This window comes from Leptodactylus fuscus, chromosome 4, assembly GCF_031893055.1.
Source record: "Leptodactylus fuscus isolate aLepFus1 chromosome 4, aLepFus1.hap2, whole genome shotgun sequence".
Taxonomy (NCBI): Eukaryota; Metazoa; Chordata; class Amphibia; order Anura; family Leptodactylidae; genus Leptodactylus; species Leptodactylus fuscus.
Genome location: NC_134268.1, coordinates 209,888,878 through 209,915,826, shown reverse-complemented (window position 1 = coordinate 209,915,826; position 26,949 = coordinate 209,888,878). Strand labels below are relative to the sequence as shown.

The window sequence follows — 26,949 nt, the reverse complement described above, 5'->3', positions numbered from 1 at the left end:
TGGACAATAACAACATACTGTATATATGAACTTACTTGTATCACTTCATCGTCTTCTTCCAACAGCCCCTCCAGGACCTCCATAGCCAACTGGAATAAAAAGAATACAAAACATTAATTTTAGAAGCGACTGAAAAGCAAAAGGTCATCAAGACCCCAAACAAAACCTCCGGAACGAAAACTCATTGAGTCTCTGGTCTAGGGAAGACAACAATGCTGGGCTCGAAAGATATATCTAATGAATTATTTCATACCGGGTCATCAATATTTGACGTGACACCACCAGTCACTGTATATGTCCTAGACCTTGATCTTAATGTGTTCATAAGGAGCAGATACATCCCCCCAAAAATGTATAAAGGAACATCCTGATGATGAAGCCTCGGTAGTATCAGTCCAGCATAGTCCAGGAATCTACAATATGACGGATCACCTTCCACATTCAGCTTAGCCAGGAATGCTGTAGAAAGTCATTGAGGTTACGATTACATTTTTATGAGCGACCTCGGTGACCAGGTTATGGTGATATTGTCAACTTTCAGAAAGCTCAGCAGTCTTTGAACTTGCACTTTGATAGATAAAATAACAAATGGAAATACATTACTGGGCCAACGTGTGGAAAAAATACTGTAGCGTAAGTTCAATTCCGGAATAGAAGGGTTGTCAATAGAGATGAGCGAGTAGTATTCGATCGAGTAGGTATTCGATTGAATACTACGGTATTCGAAATACGCGTACTCGATCGAGTACCACTCACTATTCGAATGGAAAAGTTCTATGCAGAACCAGAATTGATTGGCCGAATGCTATACAGTCGGCCAATCAATGCTGGTTCTTCTCCTACCTTTAGAAGTCTTCTCCTTGCAGCTTCCCCGCGGCGTCTTCCGGCTCTTCACTCACTCTGCCAGGCATCGGGCCTGGGCAGAGCCGATTGCGCATGTCTGCTTGTAGTGCGGGCATGCGCAGTCGGCTCTGCCTAGGCCCGATGCCTGGCAGAGTGAATTCAGAGCCGGAAGATGTCGCGGGGACGCTGCACGGAGAACACTGCTCGGAGGATCCAGCCCGACCCTCACTCGTGGACTTGGTAAGTATAATTTGATCGAACATTGCCTAACCCTGAAACGAGCATTTTCCCCCCATAGACTATAATAGGGTTCGATATTCAATTCGAGTAGTCGAATATTGAAGGGCTACTCGAAACAAATATCGAACCTCAGACATTTTACTGTTCGCTCATCTCTAGTTATCAATTCACAACAAAAGAGAAAAGTAAATCCCATCAATATTTGGTGTGACCATTGCCCTTTGGAGGAGGAGTCTTGGAAGGGATGATCTGGCCCCTGCAGATATAACCCTGACCTTAACATCATCCGGAAGTACAAGAGCAGATGCCGAGCCAATCCTCGTGTATTATCACTAAATAGGTGTGAACATATAGGAACCGACAAATGCCTGCTCACCTGGGTGGGTTGTGAGGAGTCACAACAACCCAAAAAAGCCTTAAACCCCCGTAGGTCCTAAGTGGATGGTGCTAGGGCAGCAGTTGTAGGAACGCCTCTGGGGCGTGTGGTGACCCAGCAGAAAATGGACCAACCCAATGTGAAATTTCGTTATTTGAAGCGATTGTGCACTTGAGAAAGGACGTGTTTATGTCCGAAACGCGTGGTGCCTACATCTACCAATAAAGAAGAATTCCAAATAGTCCCTGGGGTGAGCGCTTTTATTTAGCTGTATATTGGGTTGGTCCATTTTCTGCTGGCTCAACATCTTCCGGTCTGTCTGGGATGACATGACTAGACAGACAGATGGAAGCAAGCCTACATCCACGAAAGATCTGATGTTTGGAACCTCCAAACTTTGATCTCATGGGGAATAGAAGTGTTACTAAGTATACTAAATACTATATCACACTAGACTATATTATAACAAAAGGCAGCTCCTATTTTATGATAACTAGACGGAGCTGCCCTTTAAATTTCGCATCGAGCCAAGTGACTTTTCCTATTTCGTTGTGATCGGCAGTAGCGATTTTTTTTTTTTTTGTTTCCCTCATTTATTATTAACTCACCAGACATCAAAAGCTCCAGAATCCCAAGATATTTTAGATTTTTTGTTAACATTTATAAATCCAAATACCACGAAATTTATGACACCGCGGTAGTCAGGCATCCAGAGTCATTACGAAAACTGCCAGTAGGAAAAGAGGGGGGGAAATTTGATGAATTTTGTCTACGTTCCTGGTTAAGACCAACACTGTATATGAATTATCAATGTCTGTATGCAAACATTAATTGCTTCCTTTGAAGACAATTCCCCAAGACATCATTAATTTATGTGAACTCCGAGGAGCTAATCTTTACGGTACGGAGCCATCGCCGAGATGAGCTATTAGCGATGTGGGTACTATGCATTTCAAACACAGTATGTCACTCTACATGAAGACGTCTCGCGGGAATTATTTTCCATATATATGCATGCTAAGCATTGTGGAACTAAGTTTCCTGCTGTGATTTATTTCATAGGAAAGGAACCAACATGTAGAAACCACAATGGTATTTGGATGACAATATTAGTTTTCTTCTGACAGGTTATGAAGGACCTAAAAGAGAATAAAGGAGAAAAAAAATAGACCCCCTACCACATCAAGGGCCGAATTCACTAGGCCATGGAGAAGGGGGCACAAGGATACTGTGTTACCAATGACTGAACACTTTCCTACAAGCTTTAGAACCAATCACTCAATGCAGCTTCATCTCCCTCCCTCCCCTCCCCTCTCAACATACTATACTACTAAAGACCAAGATTTAGTGACTGAACTGGTTTTATGACATATAGAGAAAATCTGACGGGGTTAGATGGGTAAAATGGTATTTTCTCTTTAAAGTTTAATGTTTTCACATGTACCTCAGAAGGAAGTTTATGGAAGGTTAAGAGACTGCAACCTGGCATAAGGAGTCTAAGGGCTAGTTCACATTCCGTTTCGGCTCTGGAGTAGGCCCAAATGCATGGGCCTAGTCTTCTTCTTATGGTAGAGTTGGAAGGGACCTCAAGGGCCATCGGGTCCAACCCCCTGCGAGTGCAGGTTTTCCTAAATCATCCCAGCTATATGTTTATCCAGATTCCGCTTGAAGATTTCCATTGATGGAGCGCCCACCACCTCCCGTGGCAGCCTATTCCACTCTTTCACTACCCTCACTGTCAGAAAGTTTTTCCTAATGTCTAATCTGTATCTCTTTCCCTTTAGTTTCATCCCATTGCTTCTTGTACTTCCTTGTGCTAATGAGAATAGGGGAGATCCCTCTGCACTGTGACTACCTTTCAGATATTTGTAGACTGCTATTAAATCTCCCCTCAGCCTTCTCTTCTGCAAACTAAACAATCCCAGTTCTTTTAGCCGCTCCTCATAGGACATGGTTTGCAGACCTTCCACCATTTTGGTTGCTCTTCTCTGGACTTGCTCCAATATATCGATGTCTTTCTTAAATTGAGGCGCCCAGAACTGTACACAGTATTCCAGGTGTGGTCTGACCAGGGAAGAGTACAGCGGAATAATGACCTCTCTTGATCTAGATTCAATGCTTGTCTTAATACATCCCAGAATTTTATTAGCCTTTTTTGCAGCAGCACCGCACTGTTGGCTCATGTTGAATTTGTGATCTACTATTATGCCCAAGTCCTTTTCCCCTATGCTATCACTTAGTTCTATTCCTCCCATACTATATATGTTTTTTACATTTCTGTTACCCAGATGTAGAACTTTGCATTTGTCCCTGTTAAATACCATTTTGTTGGCCTCAGCCCATTGTTCCAGTGTGTCTAAGTCCTTTTGAATACACTCTCTCTCCTCTCTAGTGTTGGCTATTCCTCCTATCTTCGTATCATCTGCAAATTTTATGAGTTCCCCAATAATTCCATCGTCCAGATCATTTATAAAGATATTAAAAAGTACTGGGCCCAGAACAGAGCCCTGCGGCACCCCGCTTTTGACTTTCTTCCAGTTCGATGTGTAGCCATTTAGTATTACTCGTTGTGCCCGATCATTAAGCCAGTTGTGAATCCACCGAACTGATTTTTTGTCAAAGCCATACTTAATCATTTTTTCAATAAGAAGGTTATGTGATACTTTATCAAATGCCTTACTGAAGTCAAGATATACTATGTCCACGGCATTCCCTTGGTCCAACCAGTGGCGTAACTAGGAATGGCGGGGCCCCGTGGCGAACTTTTGACATGGGGCCCCCCCCCATCCCAACTGACGCCGAAGACCTCGACCGACCCCCTCCTCCGCACTCTATTATGTCCCTTACTGGCCCCTGCACACAGTATTAACCCCAATAGTGTCCCCTGCACACAGTATTATCCCCAATAGTGGCCCCTGCACACAGTATTAACCCCAATAGTGGCCCCTGCACACAGTATTAACCCCAATAGTGTCCCCTGCACACAGTATTAACCCCAATAGTGGCCCCTGCACACAGTATTAACCCCAATAGTGGCCCCTGCACACAGTATTAACCCCAATAGTGTCCCTCTGTGGACACCCATAAACAATTATTATACTCTGGGGTCTTTTCAGACCCCAGAGTATAATAATCGGAGACCCGGGGAATAAAAACATTAAAAAAAAAAACACTGTTGCTTCTTACCTGTTCCCCGGCTCCTGTGCTGTGCTGTCCTCCTGTGCTGACCACCGCTCGCGTCCTTCGTTAATGACGTCGTTCGTCACATGACCCGGGAAGCATGCCGGGTTCATGTGACGTCAGAGATGTCAGACAACAGTAGGACGGAGGCTTGGCAGGATCGCGGAGAGGTAAGTAACAGTTTTTAATGTTTATTACCTCTCCCGATCCGCCGGTCATTATACTCGGGGGTCTGCAAAGACCCCCGAGTATAATGATAGCCCCTGTGGGGCCCGCGGTGTCACTTGCCGATCCCGGCCCAGCCAGGATCGGCAAGTGAATAGGGACCGTAACAGCCTATTTAAAAAAAAACGCAGCGGTAGCGGCTGTCACCAGGCCCCCTAATGGCCCGGGCCCTGTGGCAGCTGCTACTGCTGCTACCACGGTAGTTACGCCCCTGGGTCCAACCATTCAGTGATTTTGTTGTAGAAGGAAATCAGGTTAGTCTGACAAGATTTACTGGTCATAAAGCCGTGCTGGCTCTGGTTAATTAATGCCTTCCCATTCAGGTACCGAAGTAAATGTTCCTTGACAATTTGCTCAAAGATTTTTCCTGCTATCGAGGTCAGACTTACCGGCCTGCAATTTCCTGGATCGTCCCTTTTCCCCTTTTTGTAGATGGGGACAACATTTGCCCTTTTCCAATCTAAAGGGACCACTCCTGTTTCCCATGACTTACCGAAGATTATAGCAAGGGGTTCTGTTATTTCCTCTGCTATCTCTTTCAGGACTCTAGGGTGTAAATCATCTGGTCCTGGGGACTTGGTTTCCTGTAACTTGGCTAAGTGCTCTCTTACCAGACCTTTGCTTATAGTCAGCTTGGAGTCCTCCTTCCCCTCATCTCCATCACCATTAATGTCGATATTTCCATTAGTTTCTTGGGAGAAGACGGATACAAAATATGAATTTAGTAGCTCCACCTGCTGTTCCACCATGTTAACTGTTTCTCCTTTGTCATTCTTCAGGACTCCAATGGTCTCCTTCACTTTTCTTTTGCTTTTAACATATCCCCAAAATCCTTTTACCTTACTCTTTGCCTCTTTTGCAAGCTTCAATTCGTGTTCAGCCTTAGCTCCTTTGATGCTTGTCTTGCAGAGTCTGCAGACTGCTGTGTACTCTTCCTTAGGTATAATTCCCATCTTCCACTTTTTGTATGTTTCCTTTTTCCTTTTTAGCAGGTTATGTAATTTTTTGGTCATCCATCCTGATATTTTTAGGTGCTTCCCATTTTTCTTCCTTCTAGGTATTGTTAGTTCCTGTGCTTTAATGATTTCCCTACGGAAGATTTCCCACCCTTCATGTGCATTTTTGTGCTTAAGAATTTTGCACCATGGAATTCTGCTAACCCTTGCCTTCAGGCTCTTGAAGTCTGCCCTGCTAAAGTCGAGCCTTGAAGTCTGTGTCTTCTCAGGTCTTCTTCTTCTTGCAACCCCAAACTCAAGTATAGCATGATCGCTGAATCCCAGTGTCCCTGCTACCCGTAGTCCCTCAACCATGTGCTCTTTGTTGGTTAGGACTAAGTCCAAAATGGATGTTCCTCTCGTGTTTTCTTCTACTAGCTGGGCAATGAAGTTGTCTGCTAGAGAGGATAAAAATTTGATGGAGCCTTTACTCTTGGCTGTGTGGGTTTCCCAATGAATGTCAGGGTAATTGAAGTCTCCCATGATCACTATTTCATGTTTCTTTGAGAGCGTGGTCATTTGCTGTGAAAAAATCTCATCCATGTCTTCTGTCTGTCCTGGTGGTCTGTAATAAACGCCTAGTATGATGTCCTTATCATTGTTTTTCCCTTGAATTACTACCCAAATAATTTCCAGTAGATTATCATTCTGTAAAACTGTAATTTCTGTGGAGATGTGTTCTTTTTTAACATACAATGCAACTCCAGCCCCTCTTTTATTAGTTCTATTCTTTTTGAATAAGTTGTATCCTTCCATCTGTATGTTCCAATCATGCATGTCGTTCCACCAGGTTTCTGTGATGCCGATGACGTCATAGTTTTCCTTGTGTATCATCAGCTCTAGTTCTCCTTGTTTGTTTACCATGCTTTGTGCGTTTGTGTAAAAACATTTCAGATTGTGCTCTGTTGTATCCTTTTTCGTAATTTCCTTCTGAGTATCTTGTCTTGGGTCCTCTTTACCACATCTAGTAACCTTGTTTAGTATGTCTTTTGGCTGCATGTTCTTGTCTTTCTTTTTGTCTTTCTTTTTTCTTCCCATCCCCTCTTCTTCTAGTTTAAAGCCCTTCTGATGAGTGTGGCAAGTCTTCTGGCAAATATGTTTTTCCCAGGTTTTGTGAGATGTATCCCGTCTCTAGCAAGGAGTCCATCGTAGAGGTAATTCACGCCATGGTCCAAAAATCCAAATCCTTGCTCTCGGCACCACCGTCGAAGCCAGGTGTTTACCTCTAGTATTCTATTCCATCTCCTGATGCCATGACCATCAACTGGGAGGATTGATGAGAATACTACCTGCGCATCCAGTTCCTTCACTGTCTTCCTCAAATTTTCAAAGTCTTTATAGATAGTTGGTAAATCATTTTTTGCCGTGTCGTTTGTACCCACATGTATCAGTAGGAATGGGTAGTCGTCCTTGGAGCTGAGGAGGCTTGGTATCCTATCGGCCACATCCTTGATTTTTGCTCCTGGGAGGCAGCATACTTCTCGTGCGGTTAAGTCTGGCCTGCAGACAGCTGCCTCTGCGCCTCTTAGCAGTGAGTCACCCATAACCACTACTCTTCTTTTCTTCCTTGCAACACCATTTCTTGTTGCTCCTGAGTGTCTCTGGGTGAATTTTGTTTCTTCTTTTGCTGATAGGTTATTTTTGTCATTTTCATCCGCCTGCATGAGAGTTTCATATCGGTTACTTAGCTGTGTGAGTGGTGATGGCCTTGTGATCCATTTGCATCTCTTGGTCACATGTGTCCAGTTTTCTGCCTCTGTAGGTTCTCTCAAGTATTCTTCCCTTACTGTATTCGGGGGACTTGCATCAGTCTCTGCAACTGTAGGCTCTCTAGCACTTTCATCCCCCACTGTGTTCTGGAGGCTTGCTTCAGCTTCATCAATGAAGACCTCACTTTCTTTGATGCTTCTCAACGTCACTATTCTTTCTTCCAACCTCTGCACTTTTTCTTCTAAAAGGGCCACTAGTTTACATTTCATACAGGTGAAGTTGGCTTTATGGTCCGGCAGATCTGTAAACATATAGCAAGTGTTGCAGCTCACCATGTGGGTTTTCTCCTCTTCCATGTTGCTCATTAAATTTGGATGAATGATCTTGTATATGATAGTCCAGAGAGTGGTGTCGCGAGGCGTACGCCGTCGCTGAATCAGCCGCGGAATCTGCCTGAAGAAAGGGCAGCTTGCTTCTTTTTTCCATGGGCGGGAACAAACCACTCACGGAAAAAAGAACACTAGCAGTCTACACAGGCCTCTATTGTGAGAGGGTGGATTTTGAAGTGGATTCCGCATCAAAATCCGCCCCCTCTTGCTCTGTGAGAACGAGCCCTTACAGTCAATGCTCCCTTCTCCAGAAGACATAAAACCCTATTGTCATAGGAAAGATAAGAATCTCCAATTTCATATGACACCAAAAGCAAGACTCTACGTTTTACAACCCGCATTCCCCAGATAGAGTGACCCTCATTTTCTCTTCACGTCAAATGTCCATCACACTATATACAGAGACAGTTCTCAATAGAGAATCAACGGGGAGAGTGAAAAATACAGGATTTCACAGAAAGGAGCCAACATTTGTTAGTAAAGTATATTACACAATGTATTCATGACAAGAATACTGCCAGAAAATCAAACAAACATTGTCTGAAAGGGATATTCCGATATTTTATAGGTAGGGGTCCAACAGTGAGAGATAGGACCAAGACAGTGGGCCTCAGTGCCCTATTCCCTGGCGATCACAAGTTTAACTGGACTGCCAGACCCTTTTAGGCTGAGTTCACATGTGGTATTTTGGTCAGGATTTTGAGGCCGAATCCATTTCAAGATCCTGACCAAAAAGACGGCTCCCATTGAAATCAAGCCGGTCAGTTCTTTTCCGTTTGTTCCAGCTCCCAGAAAAAATAAGCGCTATGTTCATTCTTTAGGCGGATGTGCCTCGCAAATCCTCCTGAAGACACGCCCTCCTCCCGATTAGACCCATTCATTTGGGCCTAATCTGGAGCGGAGTGCGGCATCCAGTCGCAGCTACCTGCGTTTTGAACCGGAACCTGAGGAGGCCTCCGCGTCATTTTCCGGTCCAAAATACCCGGCCTTAGTCTACTACCTCTCCATTTTAACTACTCCATGGGGGGGGGGACAGGTGAATTTCGGTAAGTATATGAGACCAATTCCCTAGTGGTTTTAAGAGTCCATTTGATCTAAAATGGGTTGGTTTGCTATAAGACACACAAAATGAATAGACCTCCATAGTAAAAAGCACATGTGGCCTCCAAGAGCAGGTCGAAACCCTATGTCCAACCATAAGAAACCATAACGATAGTCTTAAAATACATCAAAAACCGAGACGAACTTGATGGACGTATGTTGAGCTGGTCTTTTATAGTCTATACTTATATGTGAGCTTCATGTTGTTTAGGTGCACTTTGTTATTGCTTATGCGAAATAACTTGTGCCCACGCTTTGGCAAATGGAAACTGCCCATTTTACGAGAAAATGCAATGCACTCTTTAGGGGTAGTGGAAAATGATTCCAGGCTACAATCAAGACTGACAGTAATTCTTAACTCAAGCCTTTACCTGCTAATGGACTGCAAAAACCACTTAGTGAACATTAGCCGATGGCTAAAACGCAGCCGGTCACAGCGAACCGCACGCTTCCTCCATACTAAAGTCTATTAAAGTCCGGAGTTAAGGTTAATTGCGCTTACACCTTAAGACATGTTTAAAGACTTAACACTTAGATACTTAGAAAGTATTATAGAAATTATATAAATGGCCGTACGCAAATTACTTACGAGATGGAAACACAACGGCGTGAAAATGCAAAAATATAGCTAAGAAGTTTGAGGCAGATGTGGAAAAAATGCAACATTAGTTTTGTCAATTAACAAAATGAATATTCGGTGTGACCTTTGCCTTCCATCAGTTCTTCTCGGTACATGCAGGAGGTTGTTCCCGCCGCCATCTTGGAGAACTAAGCCCTTATCTTCTGTGGATGTAGGCTTGGTCCAATCCGTCTGTCTCTTCATGCCATCCCAGACAGACTGTATGAAGACGAGATCAGGGCTCTGCGGGGGCCGGATCATCACTTCCAGGACTCCGCCTCCAAAGGACAAAGGTCACACCAAATATTGATTGGATTTAGATTTCTCTTTTCTTCAGTCATCTCATTTTGTAAATTGACAAAAATATGAGAGAGAAAAATGATGGTTAAAAATATGAAAAATAATCAGCGCGTCAAAGTAAAAAAAAGACAATAACAGGCCTGGAAGCAGGGGGGTGGCTAAAATGGAAGGTGAACATGGTCTTGTTTTTAATGTCCAAAGTTAGACTCAAGTCTATGAGGAATCTGTGATAATTGGAGCTCCATGGATGGAAGATCTCCATTCAGTATTGACTCTTGGTTGTCTCTTGGTTCTCAGAGGTCTTCCAAAGGTGGCTCTTCCACCATTGCTGCTGGTTCAGGGCCCAAGCAGTCAATAGATGACTCCCCCCAGTAGTCAGGAACATCATCACTACATAGGTTCTGACGTGGTGATGATGTATCTGAGTGGTTTTTTTGGCCCCAATTTGAAGGCGAACATGGTACTGAATTTCCTGGGGAAATTTTGCAGAATGTTTGCCCTGTGTGCTCCTAAACCTAAAGAGAGAAGCAAAGAAAATCAGCGCCCCTCTTGGTGGTATCAAGAACTGCAATGGATGAGTCTGAGTTACGATCCCACACAGCCAATAGAAGGCTTTAATATTGTACAGAAATTTTCGTTCAATTTTTTATTTTTCAAAAATATTCGGAAAGAAATTCCACTTTTTATTATTTCCAAATGTCAACGATTGCTCTCTCCTATGAAGCCACGCACAAAGAATTGCCTGTGACCCGCACGCCCGCATCATGGGTCTGCAATGAAAACCAATTGATCATCTCTGAAGAATTATTGATTTTCGAGTAATTGCCAACCTGTGTCGTTTTAACTTTCCCGGGGAGGCACAAAGGCGATACATTCCAGCTCCACGTAGGACAGCGTCTGGCCCAGGCACTAATTTTTCGAAGAAGATTAATAGACTTATTATCCGGCCGCAGATATTGAGAGTGAGCAAAAAATAAATAAAATAGTAAAGGCTTTTATCAGTCATAACAGAATTAAATCAAAGTCACCGCAGATTTCCATGACTATACGCAACGCAACGCGGCAAACCTCAGGAGAAACACGGACCGAAAAGGGACCAAATGAAATTTGGCAAAAATATTGTAGCGTTTAAGAAGAGGGGAAGTAAGAAAAAAAAAAAAAACTATTTTACGTTGTTACGTTACGATTAGTGTGAATTAAAGGGAAAGTATCACAATTATTTTTTATCACTTAAAACTTGCCCGTTACAGCCTATTTCCTATTAATTTGGGTGTTTGGATGTTTGTTCCTCAATGACGCCCAAATGGCTGAACGGATTGGCATGAGATTTCACACATGCCTACATGGCCACCGGGAATGAAAGATAGGCTACTTCGTATACCACTCCAGCCCCTGAAATCCTGAACGTTACCGGCAAAAGTCTGCTCCGGCTCCGCTGCAGGACCTGAGATGATGTCAGCCCGACTCTTTTGGCTGGCCTCTGAAAGGTTCAGGTCACGTGCGGGGTGATGGACAATGTGCGTTCCCCGATATGTCTGCTGAAGTCTGTGGGTGTAGCCGACGGAGAATCTGCGGCCCTGAGAAAATGGAGGCTGCTTGCGGCTCCAGTGCAACGCTGCCATGCTGCATCAACTAAGCGCCGCTCGGAAGGTACAGCGGCTGGGAACACTCTACGCCCCTGCCAAGATGCCTCACACTTCCAGGTCAGCTCCGAGGCGGCTGCGTGGCCTGAATCTGCGGGACACCACACGTACAGCGGATATGCCGGCTGGCTGTGTGTACCAGTGCCGTGCAGGGTATGTTGCCAGGTGCCCCACAAAAACCTACACAGCATGTACATGGTGAGTGCGGCGGGTACAGGGAGCAGGGGGGCGGTGGGTGGTTTGGGGTTGGGGGTGGTGGTGTTGGGGAATAGGTAGTGGGGCTGCCCATTGGAGTTCGTATGTAAAGCACTGGCGGGGGGCGTTGTTACATGCTGCGAACGGGTCTGACTGCTGTGCATGGATGGGAATGGCGCCCTTAGTTGCGGCACGGCAGGGAAACTGCCTCAGCGCTACCGCGCATGCAGGGGGAAGAAGGACGAGTGCGCGGGGGAGGCTGGAGCCGCATAGGAGGCGATTTGTGCAGGGAGTGAGGGCGTCGCGGATGAAGTCGCGGGTAATGCTAGTATGGAAATATAGACAGTGAAATATCGGTTTTATTTTTTTATAATTTATTTTATTTTCGAATTATAGATTTATTTGTTCTATTTTTTTGGGATTTGCTTAGGGGCGGCCATCTTGTCTGTTGACTATCACCTATTGTGAATTTTGGATCCTGTGTTATCCATTCACATATAGGTATTGCTATCTTATATAAACCCTCCTGTAATAATGAGATCACTTCTGAGATATGATATAAACTATGGTAGTAAGCAGGATTCTCAAAAATTGGCTGTAGGATGCAAAATTTTACAAATCCCAATTCAAGACTGACAAATAAAAAAAAAAAAAAATGGAACAACATTCAAAATTGCAAGGGTCCCAAAAAACATGCAAAATGTCAACCTACACAGGCTTTGTTTAAGGGGTATTTCCATCTTAACAAATTATCCCCCATCATAGGATAGGTGAGGGGTCTGACCACTATAGTCGCCACTGATTTTATAACTTAGCAATGTTCTCATGATTGGTGGTAGTTCCTGCAATCGGACCCCTAAGGATCTGCGACTTCTCCGCTCTCACGGGTAAACCTATAATACCCCGACACTGATCCTGAAGTCAATTTCGTACAAGAGACCCCTTCCCTGCACCTTGTATGGTCTGAGCACGAGGCCATTTCTTAGCTTCTATGAAGAACATGTAGATTGGGCTGAATTATTCATGTGATCAGCGGGGACCGGGGTTATACTCTGAAGTCCGCGATTAGATTTATGGGAAGAAACAACATAAATAATAGGTGAATAATATATTATAGATGAAAGAGTTCATGTCGACAAGAGACAACAATTATGGGATCGTGTACTCTTCAGTCTCCTATTCATACATTCTGTATGGCTGCAGAGTGCCCCTATATTACCACCTATCGGCACCCCGTGAGCCGCCGTGTTAATGGGGCATTTCTAATTTTTGGCGGAATCTTATACAATTGGGGGAAATCTAAAGCAGTGCGTCTCAGAATAACATACATGGTACTGTATACAGTGGTGGAGATCAGGTCATACCACCCTATGGGCACCATTTTTTAGGATCTGGACATAGCCTGGTATGGAATTCGTGTTCTGGGACGTAAATATTGATGGCCAATGCGTAGGATAGACTATAGATATCGGATCAACGCAGGTTCGACCCATGGCACCCCTGTCGAGCAGCACAGTAAAATGACCATGTAGATCTTTATTGTTTACATTGGCACAAAAGCTTCTACGTCTGCCTCGTATTGCAGCTCAGTCCCATTCACATGATGGATTAAATTCTAACGTGTACTTTCTATGGTATTCATTCAAGGCTGACCCTTAGATTTCTGCTGCACTTGCCATTTACAGGTTCCATAGGAGGAATAGCTCCTTTGAATGCTGATGCATTTTTGGCCCGGATTCTCACTTCTACGGTGGAGTTTTCCACTGCATTGCTGGATCTTTTTTCGCAACCAAGTTCACCTACGTGACATCCGTATTTCACGCCATTTCCGGTACAGAATATACACCCTTGTGTTGATCAGTGGAAGTCCTGGTGATTGGAATCCCAATAAGTCAAAAATATTCTAAACATAGAACAGAACAATAGAGCTTAAAGTTCTGAAAAACTCACATAAAACACAATAAAGATCCCACGGCCACATGACAACCATCTGATCGATGACAGGAACGTTCCATCCATCGAGACCAACAATTACTTCGTCTTGAGTCTGCACAAGTTGCCTTCTGATTGACCTATACCAGTTGACCTCACCATCCATTGAAACTTTTGGCCAACTGCCAGCTAAAAATATCCAGCATGGCCAATCTGTTTTTGGCTAACTAAAGTCTTTTGTTGACTGGCTGCAAATGTCTACACGTCTACATGGCTGTTTCTTAACTAATCATTGGTAAAATTTAGTAATTAGAAAAGAAAAAAGCCGATCGCGCCAAACATTTAATAGTTTTAGCCAACCACCAGGCAAGAATTTCCAACATGGCTGTTCAGCTCTTGGCACATTGCTTGAAAATTGCTGCAAATATTCACTGCGTCCACAAGGCCCTCTCATGGTTGACCGTCGTCCATCAAGCTTAAGACTGTGTAGATGTTTTACATCAGGACACAAAATGATTGTACGTCCTGATTGGTTAGCGATCACATACTATGGGGCATACTCATCAGTCATCGAATTTTGCACAAATCCCGTTCACAGTTCTAGAAAAATTTCTAAATCTGTGATACGGACCTTCAAGAATCTGTCTCACTTTCCGACGCACAAAAATTCCGTCCACTTTCTGCTGTGCCAAAAAAGTCTCCACCAAAATTCTCTCTTCAACTAAGTTTACACCATTTGATATAATTTTGGCAAAAAATTCCGCGCCATATTTGAACTATTCTGTTTCAGAAATGTATCACAAAGTTAGCCAATTTTATACTGCGCCCATTCTGGTCAACATTTTTGAAAACCAAATTTTTCCGTTCTTTTTGACATTCTCTGTTCAAAAACGTGTCGTAAATGGCGTGCACCATAGACAGAAAAGTCTTGGATGCAATATGCTTCAGTACGTTCCAATACGTATCATCCAATGTGACCAAACTCTTCCACCTTCCAGACCATACATGGTACCATAATAAGCATCTAACCTTCACGAGTGACAAATGGATTGATCCATTCCTATATCGCCATAGAGTCATAATTACAGGATCATCTACCGCCAGGAGGTTGAACTCCATATTTCCAGCCGTAGAAAGGGATCATAGTGTAAAGTGCTTTTTCCAAAATTCTCTGACACGTGTCACAATAAGCAAATTATCTTGTGGGAACATAAGCGAGCAAAAATATCCAAATTAAGATGTGCAATAAGAATAGCGAGCTAATGAGACGAGAGTGGTTTAAACAATTTTATTATGATTGGACTGTCAGAAAAGCTATACTCTCAGGTTACAACCTCGCCAGCAACTGTCAAGAGGAACGCAATTAGTTTTTTTTTCGGAGGTCTAAAGTCAAATACATTGTCTCCGAGTGTAGTTTGAAAGAAAAGCAAAAACACTTTCTGCTCTGTAATTTAAATGACTGACCATTCAATTTACGACCATCCGTGGCCATAAAATTCAGCCGGAACTTAATAATAGCACATTTTATGTGACACTGATGACAATTACAATCTATAGTTACGGTAGTCGCCCTTTGGTCCATGAAAAGATGACAAAATTAATTACAACCGTTCGCCATTTGTCAGGCTTAACTTGGCAGGCGAAGGAGCTCGAAGGTACCTGGGGTTGGACAGAAACATTTACCATGCTGGAATCTAGAGGACTGGAGATAATAAAAAAAAAAAATGGAGGTGAAAATGGTTTGTGTTCACCGCCATAAAATATGGATGGAGTGGGGAGATGGCCGGTCACAGTCTATGACCTCTACAATGATAATATCATCTCAAGAGTCCAATGTCAAATTTCTTCAGAGCGTTTCGCATAACAAAGGTCCATTACATGGCGACAAAGGTTGACTTGACATCTACTTCGTGGGAACGTCTAAGAGGATATTTATTGGGTGGACATCTTCTTAACTGGTGTAGATCCAAGAGGACATGAAGTCTTCATCCATTAGCAAAATGTGATGATCTTCATGGGGTTTCGAACTAGAGGATGCCACCATCATTGTAAATATTAGAGTCTTTGTGTACTTTTTCCTGGTTGCCATGGATCATGAGAAGAACATGCACGTTCTAAATCCAATGGTACTGAATAGAGATGAGCGAGTAGTACTCTATTGAGTAGGTATTCGATCGAATACTACGGTATTCGAAATACTCGTACTCGATCGAGTACCACTCGCTATTCGAATGGAAAAGTTCGATGCAGAACCAGCATTGATTGGCCGAATGCTATACAGTCGGCCAATCAACGCTGGTTCTTCTCCTACCTTTAGAAGTCTTCTCCGTGCAGCGTCCCCACGGTGTCTTCCGGCTCTTCATTCACTCTGCCAGGTATCGGGCCTGGGCAGAGCTGACTGCGCATGCCCGCACTACAAGCGGACATGCGCAGTCAGCTCTGCCCAGGCCCGATGCCTGTCAGAGTGAATGAAGAGCCGGAAGACGCCGCAAGGAGAAGACTTCTCGGAGGATCCAGCCCGACCCTCACTCATGGACTTGGTAAGTGTAATTTGATCGAACGTTGCCTACCCCTGAAAGGAGCATTTTCCCCCCATAGACTATAATAGAGTTCGATATTCGATTCGAGCAGTCGAATATTGAGGGGCTACTCGAAACGAATATCGAACCTCGAACATTTTACTGTTCGCTCATCTCTAGTCCTGAAGGATATGGAAGACTTTGGGCACACCACATAAGACCAATGGCTGTGCAAGTCTCATAAGGACTAAAAATATGGACATCTTATTCTTCCCAACATTGGTTTCTTCTGGCTGCTCCTGGCACTGGGTCACTAGGTGAACAGTCTTGGAGATAGTCTTGGTCACCCATCATCCACTGTGGGAAGGTTATCTGTATGCACTTGAGAAAGAGCAAGATAGGCTCGAAACGCGTTGTGCAAATAAAATTTGTTGATTTATCCGGGCGAGCGCGGTTCTTCTGTACTCCCCTCGAGTGAGAAGGTCCACCCCCAATATTGTTGTCTTTAAGGGCTTGTTCACACGGGGCAAGAGGGGGCGGATTTTGGCGCTGAATCCACCTCAGAGGTATGTTCCTGCTCACGAAAAAAAGAAGTGAGCTGTCCTTTCTTCAGGCGGATTCCGCGGCTGATACAGCCCCGGCGTCCGCCTGGCGACAGCACCCTCAGGACTAGGCCCATTCATTTGAGCCTACTCAGGAGGGGGAAGCCGCGATTGTTGCAAGCTGTGACAGCCGCATTTTGGTCCTATTCTGACGCAGTTTCCTGCATCAGAATCAGGACCAAAATACGCAGTCCCGTGCCCCCTGTGAACGAGGCCTAACTTTTGCCAACGTGAACAGCTGAGATGCAATACCACTCTTGGCCTATTATCAGGTGTGGCACTATTTTGGGCAGCCATATTTTCTAGTCCTGTACACCCCATTAATTCTCAGGCTACAAGTACAAAAACCTTAGTTCTTCCTTTGTACAAAAAAATCATAACCATACATAGAAAAAAACGAAATTGTTAAAATGAAGGTAACGTCGGTGCTCGATTCTGCGGAAACCTTCCCGATTATTACTTCATTATTTTGGTTGGGTGTAATAACATAGTCTTGCAGGTAACATTATAGAGGATTGTGTGACTTGTATATAAAAGGAAAAGACTCTCAGTGTTGTAAGTCGCTCCCCCTCCCCCGCTGCATAAATAAGCATTTCATTTTGTAATTTCTAGAGGAAAATAATGCTACGGGCTTGTAAATGACGATCTGTCAAGAAATGCAATATCTGCAGTCTTGTGTTATTAATGTTTAGGTGCGGGGTTGGTAAATTACATGGAGGAGGTTTATTCGGGAGCTGGGTCCCTGGTGCCCTCATTAAACCTTCACCTGGAGTTGGGTGCCGAGATCTGAGCTCCTTCATTGTAATATATGAGGTCAGCAAGTCGTAACCTAAGCTCACCCCCGAGCTCAACCTCTGCCACCCCGCAAATAATTCATTATATAAGACTCTGATCATACACCAATATACAATCTCCTGCGTCACCAGGGAAAAATAAATTTATCAACCATTAAGAATTTCTGAGCGGAAGTGAGAAAAGATTTCACTAAAAATAAATAATTTATTAAAGAAGCCACTTCTGTCCAAGAAAAGGATCAGGGACAGACTGACGTTCTGAACTGAAGGATGTGCAAGGACTGAGCTGAAGGAAGTACAGGAATAGGACTACAGGAAGTACAGAGACAGGACTACAGGAAGTACAGAGACAGGACTACAGGAAGTACAGAGACAGGACTACAGATAGTACAGAGACAGGACTACAGGAAGTACAGGGACAGGAGTACAGGAAGTACAGGACTACAGGGACAGGACTGCAGGAAGTACAGAGACAGGACTACAGGAAGTACAGGGACAGGACTGCAGGACATACGGGAACAGGACTGCAGGAAGTACAAGGACAGGACTGCAGGAAGTACAGAGACAGGACTACAGGAAGTACAGGGACAGGAGTACAGGAAGTACAGGACTACAGGGACAGGACTGCAGGAAGTACAGAGACAGGACTACAGGAAGTACAGGGACAGGACTGCAGGACATACGGGAACAGGACTGCAGGAAGTACAAGGACAGGACTGCAGGAAGAACAGGGACAGGACTACAGGAAGTACAGGGACAGGACTGCAGGACATACGGGAACAGGACTGCAGGAAGTACAGGGATAGGACTGCAGGAAGAACAGGGACAGGACTACAGGAAGTACAGGGACAGGACTGCAGGAAGTACAGAGACAGGTCTGCAGGAAGTACAGGGACAGGTCTGCAGGAAGTACAGGGATAGGACTGCAGGAAGTACAAGGACAGAACTGCAGTAGGTACAAAGACTGGACTGCAGGAAGTACAGGGACAGGACTGCAGGAAGTACAGGGACAGGACTGCAGGACATACGGGGACAGGACTGCAGGAAGTACAAGGACAGGACTGCAGGAAGAACACGGACAGGACTACAGGAAGTACAGGGACAGGACTACAGGAAGTACAGGGACAGGACTGCAGGAAGAACAGGGATTGGACTGGAGATGACTGGGGTAAAATTATCTTCTCTGATGGTACAACCTTCAGACTATTTAGAACATTTGGTATAATGACTGTTCGAAGAAGAAAATGTGAGGCTACCATGAGTCCTAGGGCCTCCCAACAGTAAAGTATCTGAGGAGAGGAGCTTCTTTTCATCCAAGGTAGGGGCTCACTCATAACTTTGCCTAAGAATAAAGAATATTATCTAACCATCCTCCAAGAGCACCATCTCCCAGCCATCCAGGACCAATTTGGTGATGAACAATGTTCTTTTTCCTGCATCATGGTGTGCCATGCCACAAGGGAAAAGTAATAACTAAGTGGCTTGGTGAACAAAACTGACATTTTGGGTCCATGGTCAAGAACCTTCACAGACCTCACTCCAAAAATAAAAGCAGTTGGATAAACAAAACACAGAAATTGTGATGAACTCCAAGCACAGGTTAGGTGATAATGTATACCACCTAACCAGCACAGATTCCAGGTGGCGCCCCCTATCTCAGGCAGTGGGAAGTATGCCCTGGCTTCCAGAGAATGCAGATGAGCTGACTGTAATGGTGCAGCAGGAGCCATCTGCTCACTGCTTCACCATTCGGTCTCTGCTCCTGGTAAACTGGAAGCACACAGGGGTGATCACTACATTGGGCCTCCTGGGTCTGAAATAATCCACTAGGTAATGGACTAATGTATAACTGTGAAGGGCCAATAAAGGGGACAGTATACTAGGTGGGGACCAGTATAGGGGCCCTTGTACTGTGTGGGGGCCAGTAAAGGGGCTATATACTGCATGGTGGTGTGCAGCATAGGGAGCCGGACATCTTACTGGGCATTCTCCTCTATTTTGACTTGCTAAAGGGATGATTCCAGTACAAGCCCGAACCTACCTATGTGCAAGCGCAACACAAGGGGAGGAAAAGTAGGAGCAATAATAGGGACAGCAGGAGGCTACAAGCAGACGAAAGATAAAGATGTCAGATTGCAGGAAATGTACCCATTTTTTTTTGTTTTCTTAATAAAAACATAATCCTATATATAAGGCGCCCTGCGTGGCTGGAGATATGAGGCCCGGGCAGGTCGGCTGTCATGTATACCAATGTTTGCTCAGCTACATTGGCTTAACATCAATGAATACACTGCCAACTCTGAAAATCAAGTAACACCAGGTCTCTCCGCAGATAACGGCTCGGCATCTGCAGCCGACGTATAATGTATTCCACGACTCACTTAAAGATCAATTCCGCCTCATCTACATGGCATATTTCAATGTAGAAAATGTTTTGCTAGTATCGGCTTTTACAGTTGCTGCTTCTTGCCCAAGGCAGAGAGATTGATCAAACATCTCCTTAAAGAAATAACCTGATTAGGGATATCTCATATTGCAGGAGCGTAAACACAATATTACAAAAACAATCCGCACTTCCTAAAGTTTATGCTTGTCAGAAACACAAGGAAGGGCGTCCTGACCTAATACCGCCTTAGGGCTCCTTCACACGGTAGAGGCATAAGCATGGAGACTCTAGGGTGGGACTTTGTCCATGCTTTGCCATTTGGTGCTTACAAAGGGAACCGTATTACGGACATATTGTTTACAAGATAAAAATTTAGGTGGGAATCGCCATCCTACGTTTGGGACCCAGACTCTACCGGGCCCCTATTACAACTATATATTGGTGAGATGGCATGTGTAGTCCAATGAAGAGCACCATACAGTACCTCACCACCTCTTCTCTAATAGATAGGACCACCATACAGATATTAGGGACGAAGTCCTAAGTACCATGCACTGAAAAAGTGCTAAAAAATACCAGTGTGGGAACATGGCAAAGGGAAGGCCCTATAGTTTGGGCCATGTGATGCTACAGTTACCAGTATGATAATATACAGGAGAAGATAATTATGGAGAATGGTAATACACACTTTGCAACTTTTTGGTCTCAGGCATATAACCAAATGTACAGGCCAAGGGGGTTCCAATACTATGGAGTATGTCCCATCCAACACCATGGAATTAATGCATTATGGAAGGCGCTTGGAGATCATCCCTTGGTCGGCACACTCGTTCACGTGCATGAAACCTTAGAAAGTACCTTCCAGGGGTTACAGAATGCAGGTATAAGCATACCCTCAATACGTGGTCAGGTCACTGCCACCTGAAAGTGGACACCGGGTCACCTTGAATTCCAGGACAGAAAGTCAGTAGGGTTGAGCCGATCTTGAGATTTCAGGATCGATTTTAAAAATCTGATTTCCAATCATTTTCCAGCCGATCCCGATCGTGAAATTTGCTCAATCCCGATCGCTCAACCCTAGTCAATGCTTCTCTATGGGAAAAGTCACTTTTGGGGTTGAGCCGATCTTGAGATAACCTCCGATCTCGATCCTCCTGGAAAAGATCGGGATCGGAATTCTGATTGGCGATCATGAAATTTACTCAATCGCCGATCGGATTCAGATCTTACAGATCAGATAATACAACCGTGAGTGTATGAGGCCTTATAGGATGAAATGCTCATTATTATCTCCAGGAGTTGCGTTATAAGTCTACGTTCCTATGACTCCGCTACAGAACTCGAGTGCTTAATGAGGGACCGCGCCATAGGTTTCTCTATAAATTCTTACACCTTAGCCATGTTATCATCCTCTTCCTCGGTGTAGCATATAACCATTCCTCTCCTAAGTGCAGGGCAACGCAGGGTCAGTAAGTGCCAGGCAATTTTCCTATTACTAGATGTTCCATTTATAATAGAAACAGGACTAGAGACCATCTAGGAAAGCAGGAAATCGCCACAATCGGCCCGAAATGTGTTATACAATAATTGATTACGATTATATGTAATAAGTGACATTCTCCAAATCTATACATAGACATTGTGGTAGTAGGAAGCTAAAGAAACACAAGACAAATAAGATATCCTTTTAAAGGAGACATGTATAGCCTACTTAAAGGGAACCTTAAAGGGCATCTGGTCTGCAAATGGCAAGTTGTACAGCAGGAGGAGCTGAGCAAATTGATATATAGTTTGGTGGGAAAAGATTCGATAGAACTTGTATTTTATTCATTTAAGCCTCCGTACATTCTATGATTAGTCAGCCCAGTGGGTGGTCCTAATCATATGCTCTGAAGTCCAGTGGGCAGTCCTACTGAGTTGCTTAGGAGTCCAGTGGGCGGTCCTACTGAGTTGCTTAGGAGTCCAGTGGGCGGTCCTACTGAGTTGCTTAGGAGTCAGAAGACGTTGCTTCTCCAGAGCAAAGTTGGGACTAAGGTTCCCGTGGTGTAGTGGATCTCCGAGGGCACAGATTTTCCTAGTGGTTTTCTACCTGATGGGGAGTGTTTATGGTAATGCTCGATAGAAAAGTTATGAAGGGTTGCTCTCCACCAGAAGGAAGAAATATTTTTTAGTGCCACCTATCAGTGGTCACCCTGGAAGTCAATGAGTGACCCTTTAAAGAGTCTTGACATGAGGTTCTTCCTAGAAGAGCGCCATTTTGCATACTTTTCCCACTGGTTGGATCTCCATAAGGAGAATCAGTCCTCTGTCTTGTATATGATACACTGATTCAAGGTGTGATCCTTTATGGGATCTTGAGAAGTTTGTGTGGCCATCAGGCTCCTACAACACCATCTACAGCTAAACCTCGACTTTGGCTCTTGGTGGACACTGCAGTGCAGCCAGAAGCACAACTCTCCCTAAATTTTGGAGACATAGTAGGCCATTAATTCTTCACCCTTGCTGGGACTTCTGGCTCGTAGGGTTGGAGAAGGTTGTATGCACATCGATAATAACCAGTACAGCTCAGAAAGTGCTTTTGGTGAACGGAGATGGGACTTGGGTAGGTGTTCAAAGGCACCAAACCACCTCCACATGGTTATTGGTGACCAGCAGAAATTGCTTGGCAAACTTTAGTATCTTAAGTTGCCATTAATAGCGCCTCAAGAACCTGACAGATTGGCACTATATCATAGACTTTTGTACAGTTCACTAACCAAGACCCAAACTCTCCAAATGACATGAAGACCCCTCTATATATAGGCCTTAATACAGCCAAAGATCGACCAAACGGAGTTGGAACAGTACTTGGTTCATGTGGGAAATGAAACTCTAGTTCTGTCTTCCAGATCAAAGACAAAGAGTGATCTAACTGCGGTACCAAGAGGCACAGTAAGATGGCGCCACCCCAAAGGAAACAAAGAGGCATCACCCAGCGACAGAAATCCCAAAAGACTACAGGGCCTACCTAAGAAATACCAAAATACCCACTGCTGGGGCAGACAGACCATGCAAAACAAAGATTGACACTCACACTTGTCAGACATACGTGGCAACTTTTGTGGACCAACTTTCATCGCAGAAAGCATATGGCGAAAAAATTGGTATGGTCATGTTTCATTTTAGTAATACCTGCCCCCTATTTGATTGCAGGTCATACCCCTTTTTTTGTGACATGACTGGAACATACACTGCCTACTTCACCTATAATATGACCAAGAGCCCGGGAGATGCGGGAGCAATACACCAGGCTTAGGGGATGTGCCCACTATCCAGTGTTGGTATATACATTTTATGCAACAGTATAGACTTATTGAATTATACTGTGTAGGAGGAACTTACAGCTTCCGGACACTAGATGGCGATGTTATTATTGTTATGTGATGAATACATGTAATGATATGCTATGGAGACTTGTCTATATCTCACAATGCTGCATCTATCTATGGTTAGTTCTTTCCAGTGTATTCCTTATTTTTTTTTATTTTTTTTTTATGTAGATTGTGAGCCCCACATAGAGCTCACAATGTACATTTTTCCCTAGCAGTATGTCTTTGGAATATGGGATGGAAATCCATGCAAACACGGGGAGAACATACAAACTCCTTGCAGATGGTTTTATGCCCTTGGCGGGATTTGAACACCAGGACTCCAGTGCTGCAAGGCTGCAGTGCTAACCACTGAACCACCGTGTGGCCCCTGGTTATTCCTTGTTATATTGCTGTATAGACATGCTGATGGATGTTACCTCATGTTCTGAGAAGTAAACTGAAGATTAACCCATATAATCTACTCTGAAGCTTTCTTCTGCGACTGCACTCTGCAACATCCAGGACGTTGGGGGGGGGGGGGGGGTCACTCGTTTTTGTGTGAACCTCCCAGATATTCTAGGAGGCCTGTAAGACGATAACAGCCCGAATACACTCTTGGACCGCGATGACACGTCAAAAAACGAAGAGGAATTTGAGGCGGTATGAGCAACACTCTAGTGTCCTGAATCGGCTACGGAAACCACGGCAAGACCGATGAGGATTCTTAGACCCTTATTTTTCCGCCTCCCATTGGCTACCACTGTAGTCAAATTCAGGATGGAATTTAGATCGGATTTGGAAGTGGAATCTGCTTCCATGTGAACTTACCGCTCCCTCCATGTGAACTTACGTTTCGGGACTCGACTGCCTTACCGAGACGACACGCCATCTTTAAGGAGGTAAATATGGGAGGATGATAAAGATATAAACTTCGTAGCCCAGAGATAATGAAGAGATAATTATTGATATTGTCCACATTTCCGCGCAGTGAGCGTCTGCCTCCGCCATGTAATGTGCGCGCCGAGCTCTTCTAAAAGAACATTCGCAATGACCTGCCAAGGCGAAACTGGATTGGAGCCAAGATTTCATCACTAATGCATACTATGTAGCAAATAATCTGTCTCCCTGGGCGATGTTTTCCCACTGTTCAATTTAGATTGAGGTTCAAGGTCTTGTGTACTATATTTAAACTCAATATATTTCACATAGATCTGATGTTTAATTTCGTAATCACGTAATAAGGTGAAGCCAACCTCGCCACGCAATCCTACAGGCAAGATCTTAACCGCTCCAATACATGACAGATGATGAACCAATTTCCTTTGCACAAAATAAAAAATAAAAAAAAGGGAGTGATTTCCAACAACAGGCACGCGGTGGGGAGCTAACACGGGGATAAAGGAAAACATAAGAGGGGGAACATAATCCGGTTATAATGTGTGCCGCGCCGCAAGATGAAAGAAACCTGCAGGAGAGGAGAGCGGGAGCCGGAGCAGAGGTGGCAGCAGAGAACAGTCGGCGTCCGACACCAAACATTGTGGACTATTTGTTTCTTTTTGTTTGTTTTTAGATTGCTTTACATCTTAAAGGGGCAGTAATACGGTTCTCTGCCATATCTGGACCTGTGAACATAGCCTTAAAGGGATCCTAGCACTGGATATGCTTTTTTTTTCTCCCTAACATGTAGTAATAGACTTAAGAAAGGCTATTCTTCTCCTACCTTTAGATGTCTCCTCCGCGCCTCCATTTGGTAGAAACCCGGGTTCTTCGGTATCCAAATGAGTTCTCGCAGCACTGGGGGCGGTCTCCAGCACTCAAACAGCACTGGGGGCGGTCTCCAGCACTCAAACAGCACTGGGGGCGTCACCAATGCTGCGAGAGAAATCTCCAGCGCCGCCTCTAGTGTAGAAGTAGTAAAACGTTGTATCAACCATCTGATCTCATGACATCTTAGTACCAAATACCACAGGACAACTTCAGAGGTCTTGTGTAGTCCTTGACTCTATGGGTCAAAGTTTTGGACCCATTAGGGGGATTGCACCCGATTAGGCAGGTGGTTTTGTGGTTTTAATGTTGTGGCTGAGTGGAGTCCTAGTGCTGGGAGTACTGCCCTTACACAGTATCAGAGATACCTACTAGAACGCCTTGTAATCCACCTTTGGAAGGAAACATCTCGGCGGTATCTAGTAATAAGAGTCCCAATCAAAGCCGGTGCCTGTGTATGTCAATATGTGGGAGACGGCTGACACCGACAGCGGCGGGAGACGACATTAAACATAATTAATAATGGACTGAGAATGCCAGAACAGGAAAAGCAGCAGGAGCAGCGGCGGGGCACTAATGATCTATTCTCAGCACTCACATGTCATGAGGCTGGACTGGCAATATGCCACGTGTTACCAGTCATAAGAGCCCTCGGCGGAAAGGTGAGCGCTGACATCTACAACGTCTCACGGACATAGATTAGCAGGTATTTATATCATCTTATTAAGGGTCTGCCACCACAGAACATACTATGTGCACTGGATTATTGGGATACAAGACCATAAAACGAAACATGGACTACAGGCCATTATAGGGGTCAGAGCTTCCTTTTCACACATAGATATGTTCTTCTTTAGCTTTGGCTCAACATACCCAAAGATTTGTCATGAGATGATCAGATTTTGGAAAAAACAAGATTCTGTGATATTGTATCAAGAGATGTCTACACTGTATGTGTCTATATGTTGCCACCCAGTGGTTGTGTTGTGCACTGCAGACCGTCAATGGTTTAGCTAGCAAGTCACAATATTGTATTGAATAGGTCAAAAAAAATGTGGAATCTTCAACCCATACAAAGAAACAAGAAGAGGACTAATTTAGGTATCCCATAGCATGCTTCCTACCTTGCCCAAGTCCCCTTTGGCCCCACCCATTCGGATTCATGCCCCTTTAGTGGACTTCACATGATATTGTACCCATTGTGGCCCCCCATGCAGTATAATGTGGCCATCACTGTGGCCCCATGAATATAATGTCCTCTTGTGGACCCCACACAGTATAATGTCCCCTTCATTGCAACCCACATGATCATGTTCCCATCATTGAGGACCACACAGAAAAACCCAATGAAGTCCACTCTGGAGCAGCCACCGCGTGTTGCCGAAAGAAGAGACAGGGACCAAACGCGGAGGCAACATTTGTACCACACTTCACCTCTTCTACTCAGCTCCTCCAGGTGCAGATAGGACTGAAGCTAGGACATGCCTCCGACTTCCCAGGACAATGGGACGGTTTGCAGGTCTGATTAACGAAATTCGACAGCAGGCTGTCACATAGTCATGTAAAATACAAAAATCATAATTTCATAAGAATCTCAGAATACAAAGAAAAATTGAGGTGTAAGGATGTAGCAGAGCTGAGCGCGTCATGTGGCCTAGATACTGCTGAAGATAAGCCTATTGATTTACCCCAGGTCAGGTCTGCTATATACAGGTATGCAGTAAATGAGACAGTCTTTGCTGAGGCATCATTACCTGGGCGAGCTGTGTGATGCACATATTGGAAG

At 44.4% G+C, this 26,949-nt stretch overlaps 1 protein-coding gene across 1 annotated transcript in view; it reads right to left on the bottom strand.

Moving 5' to 3' along the window:
- The window catches only part of LOC142201191 (uncharacterized), a 228,549-nt gene that overhangs the window by 11,994 nt on the left and 189,606 nt on the right, over nucleotides 1–26,949 (bottom strand). The window contains exon 9 of the mRNA XM_075272018.1: nucleotides 36–89. Coding sequence (XP_075128119.1) covers nucleotides 36–89 — 54 coding nt within the window. The remainder of the gene's footprint in view (nucleotides 1–35; nucleotides 90–26,949) is intronic.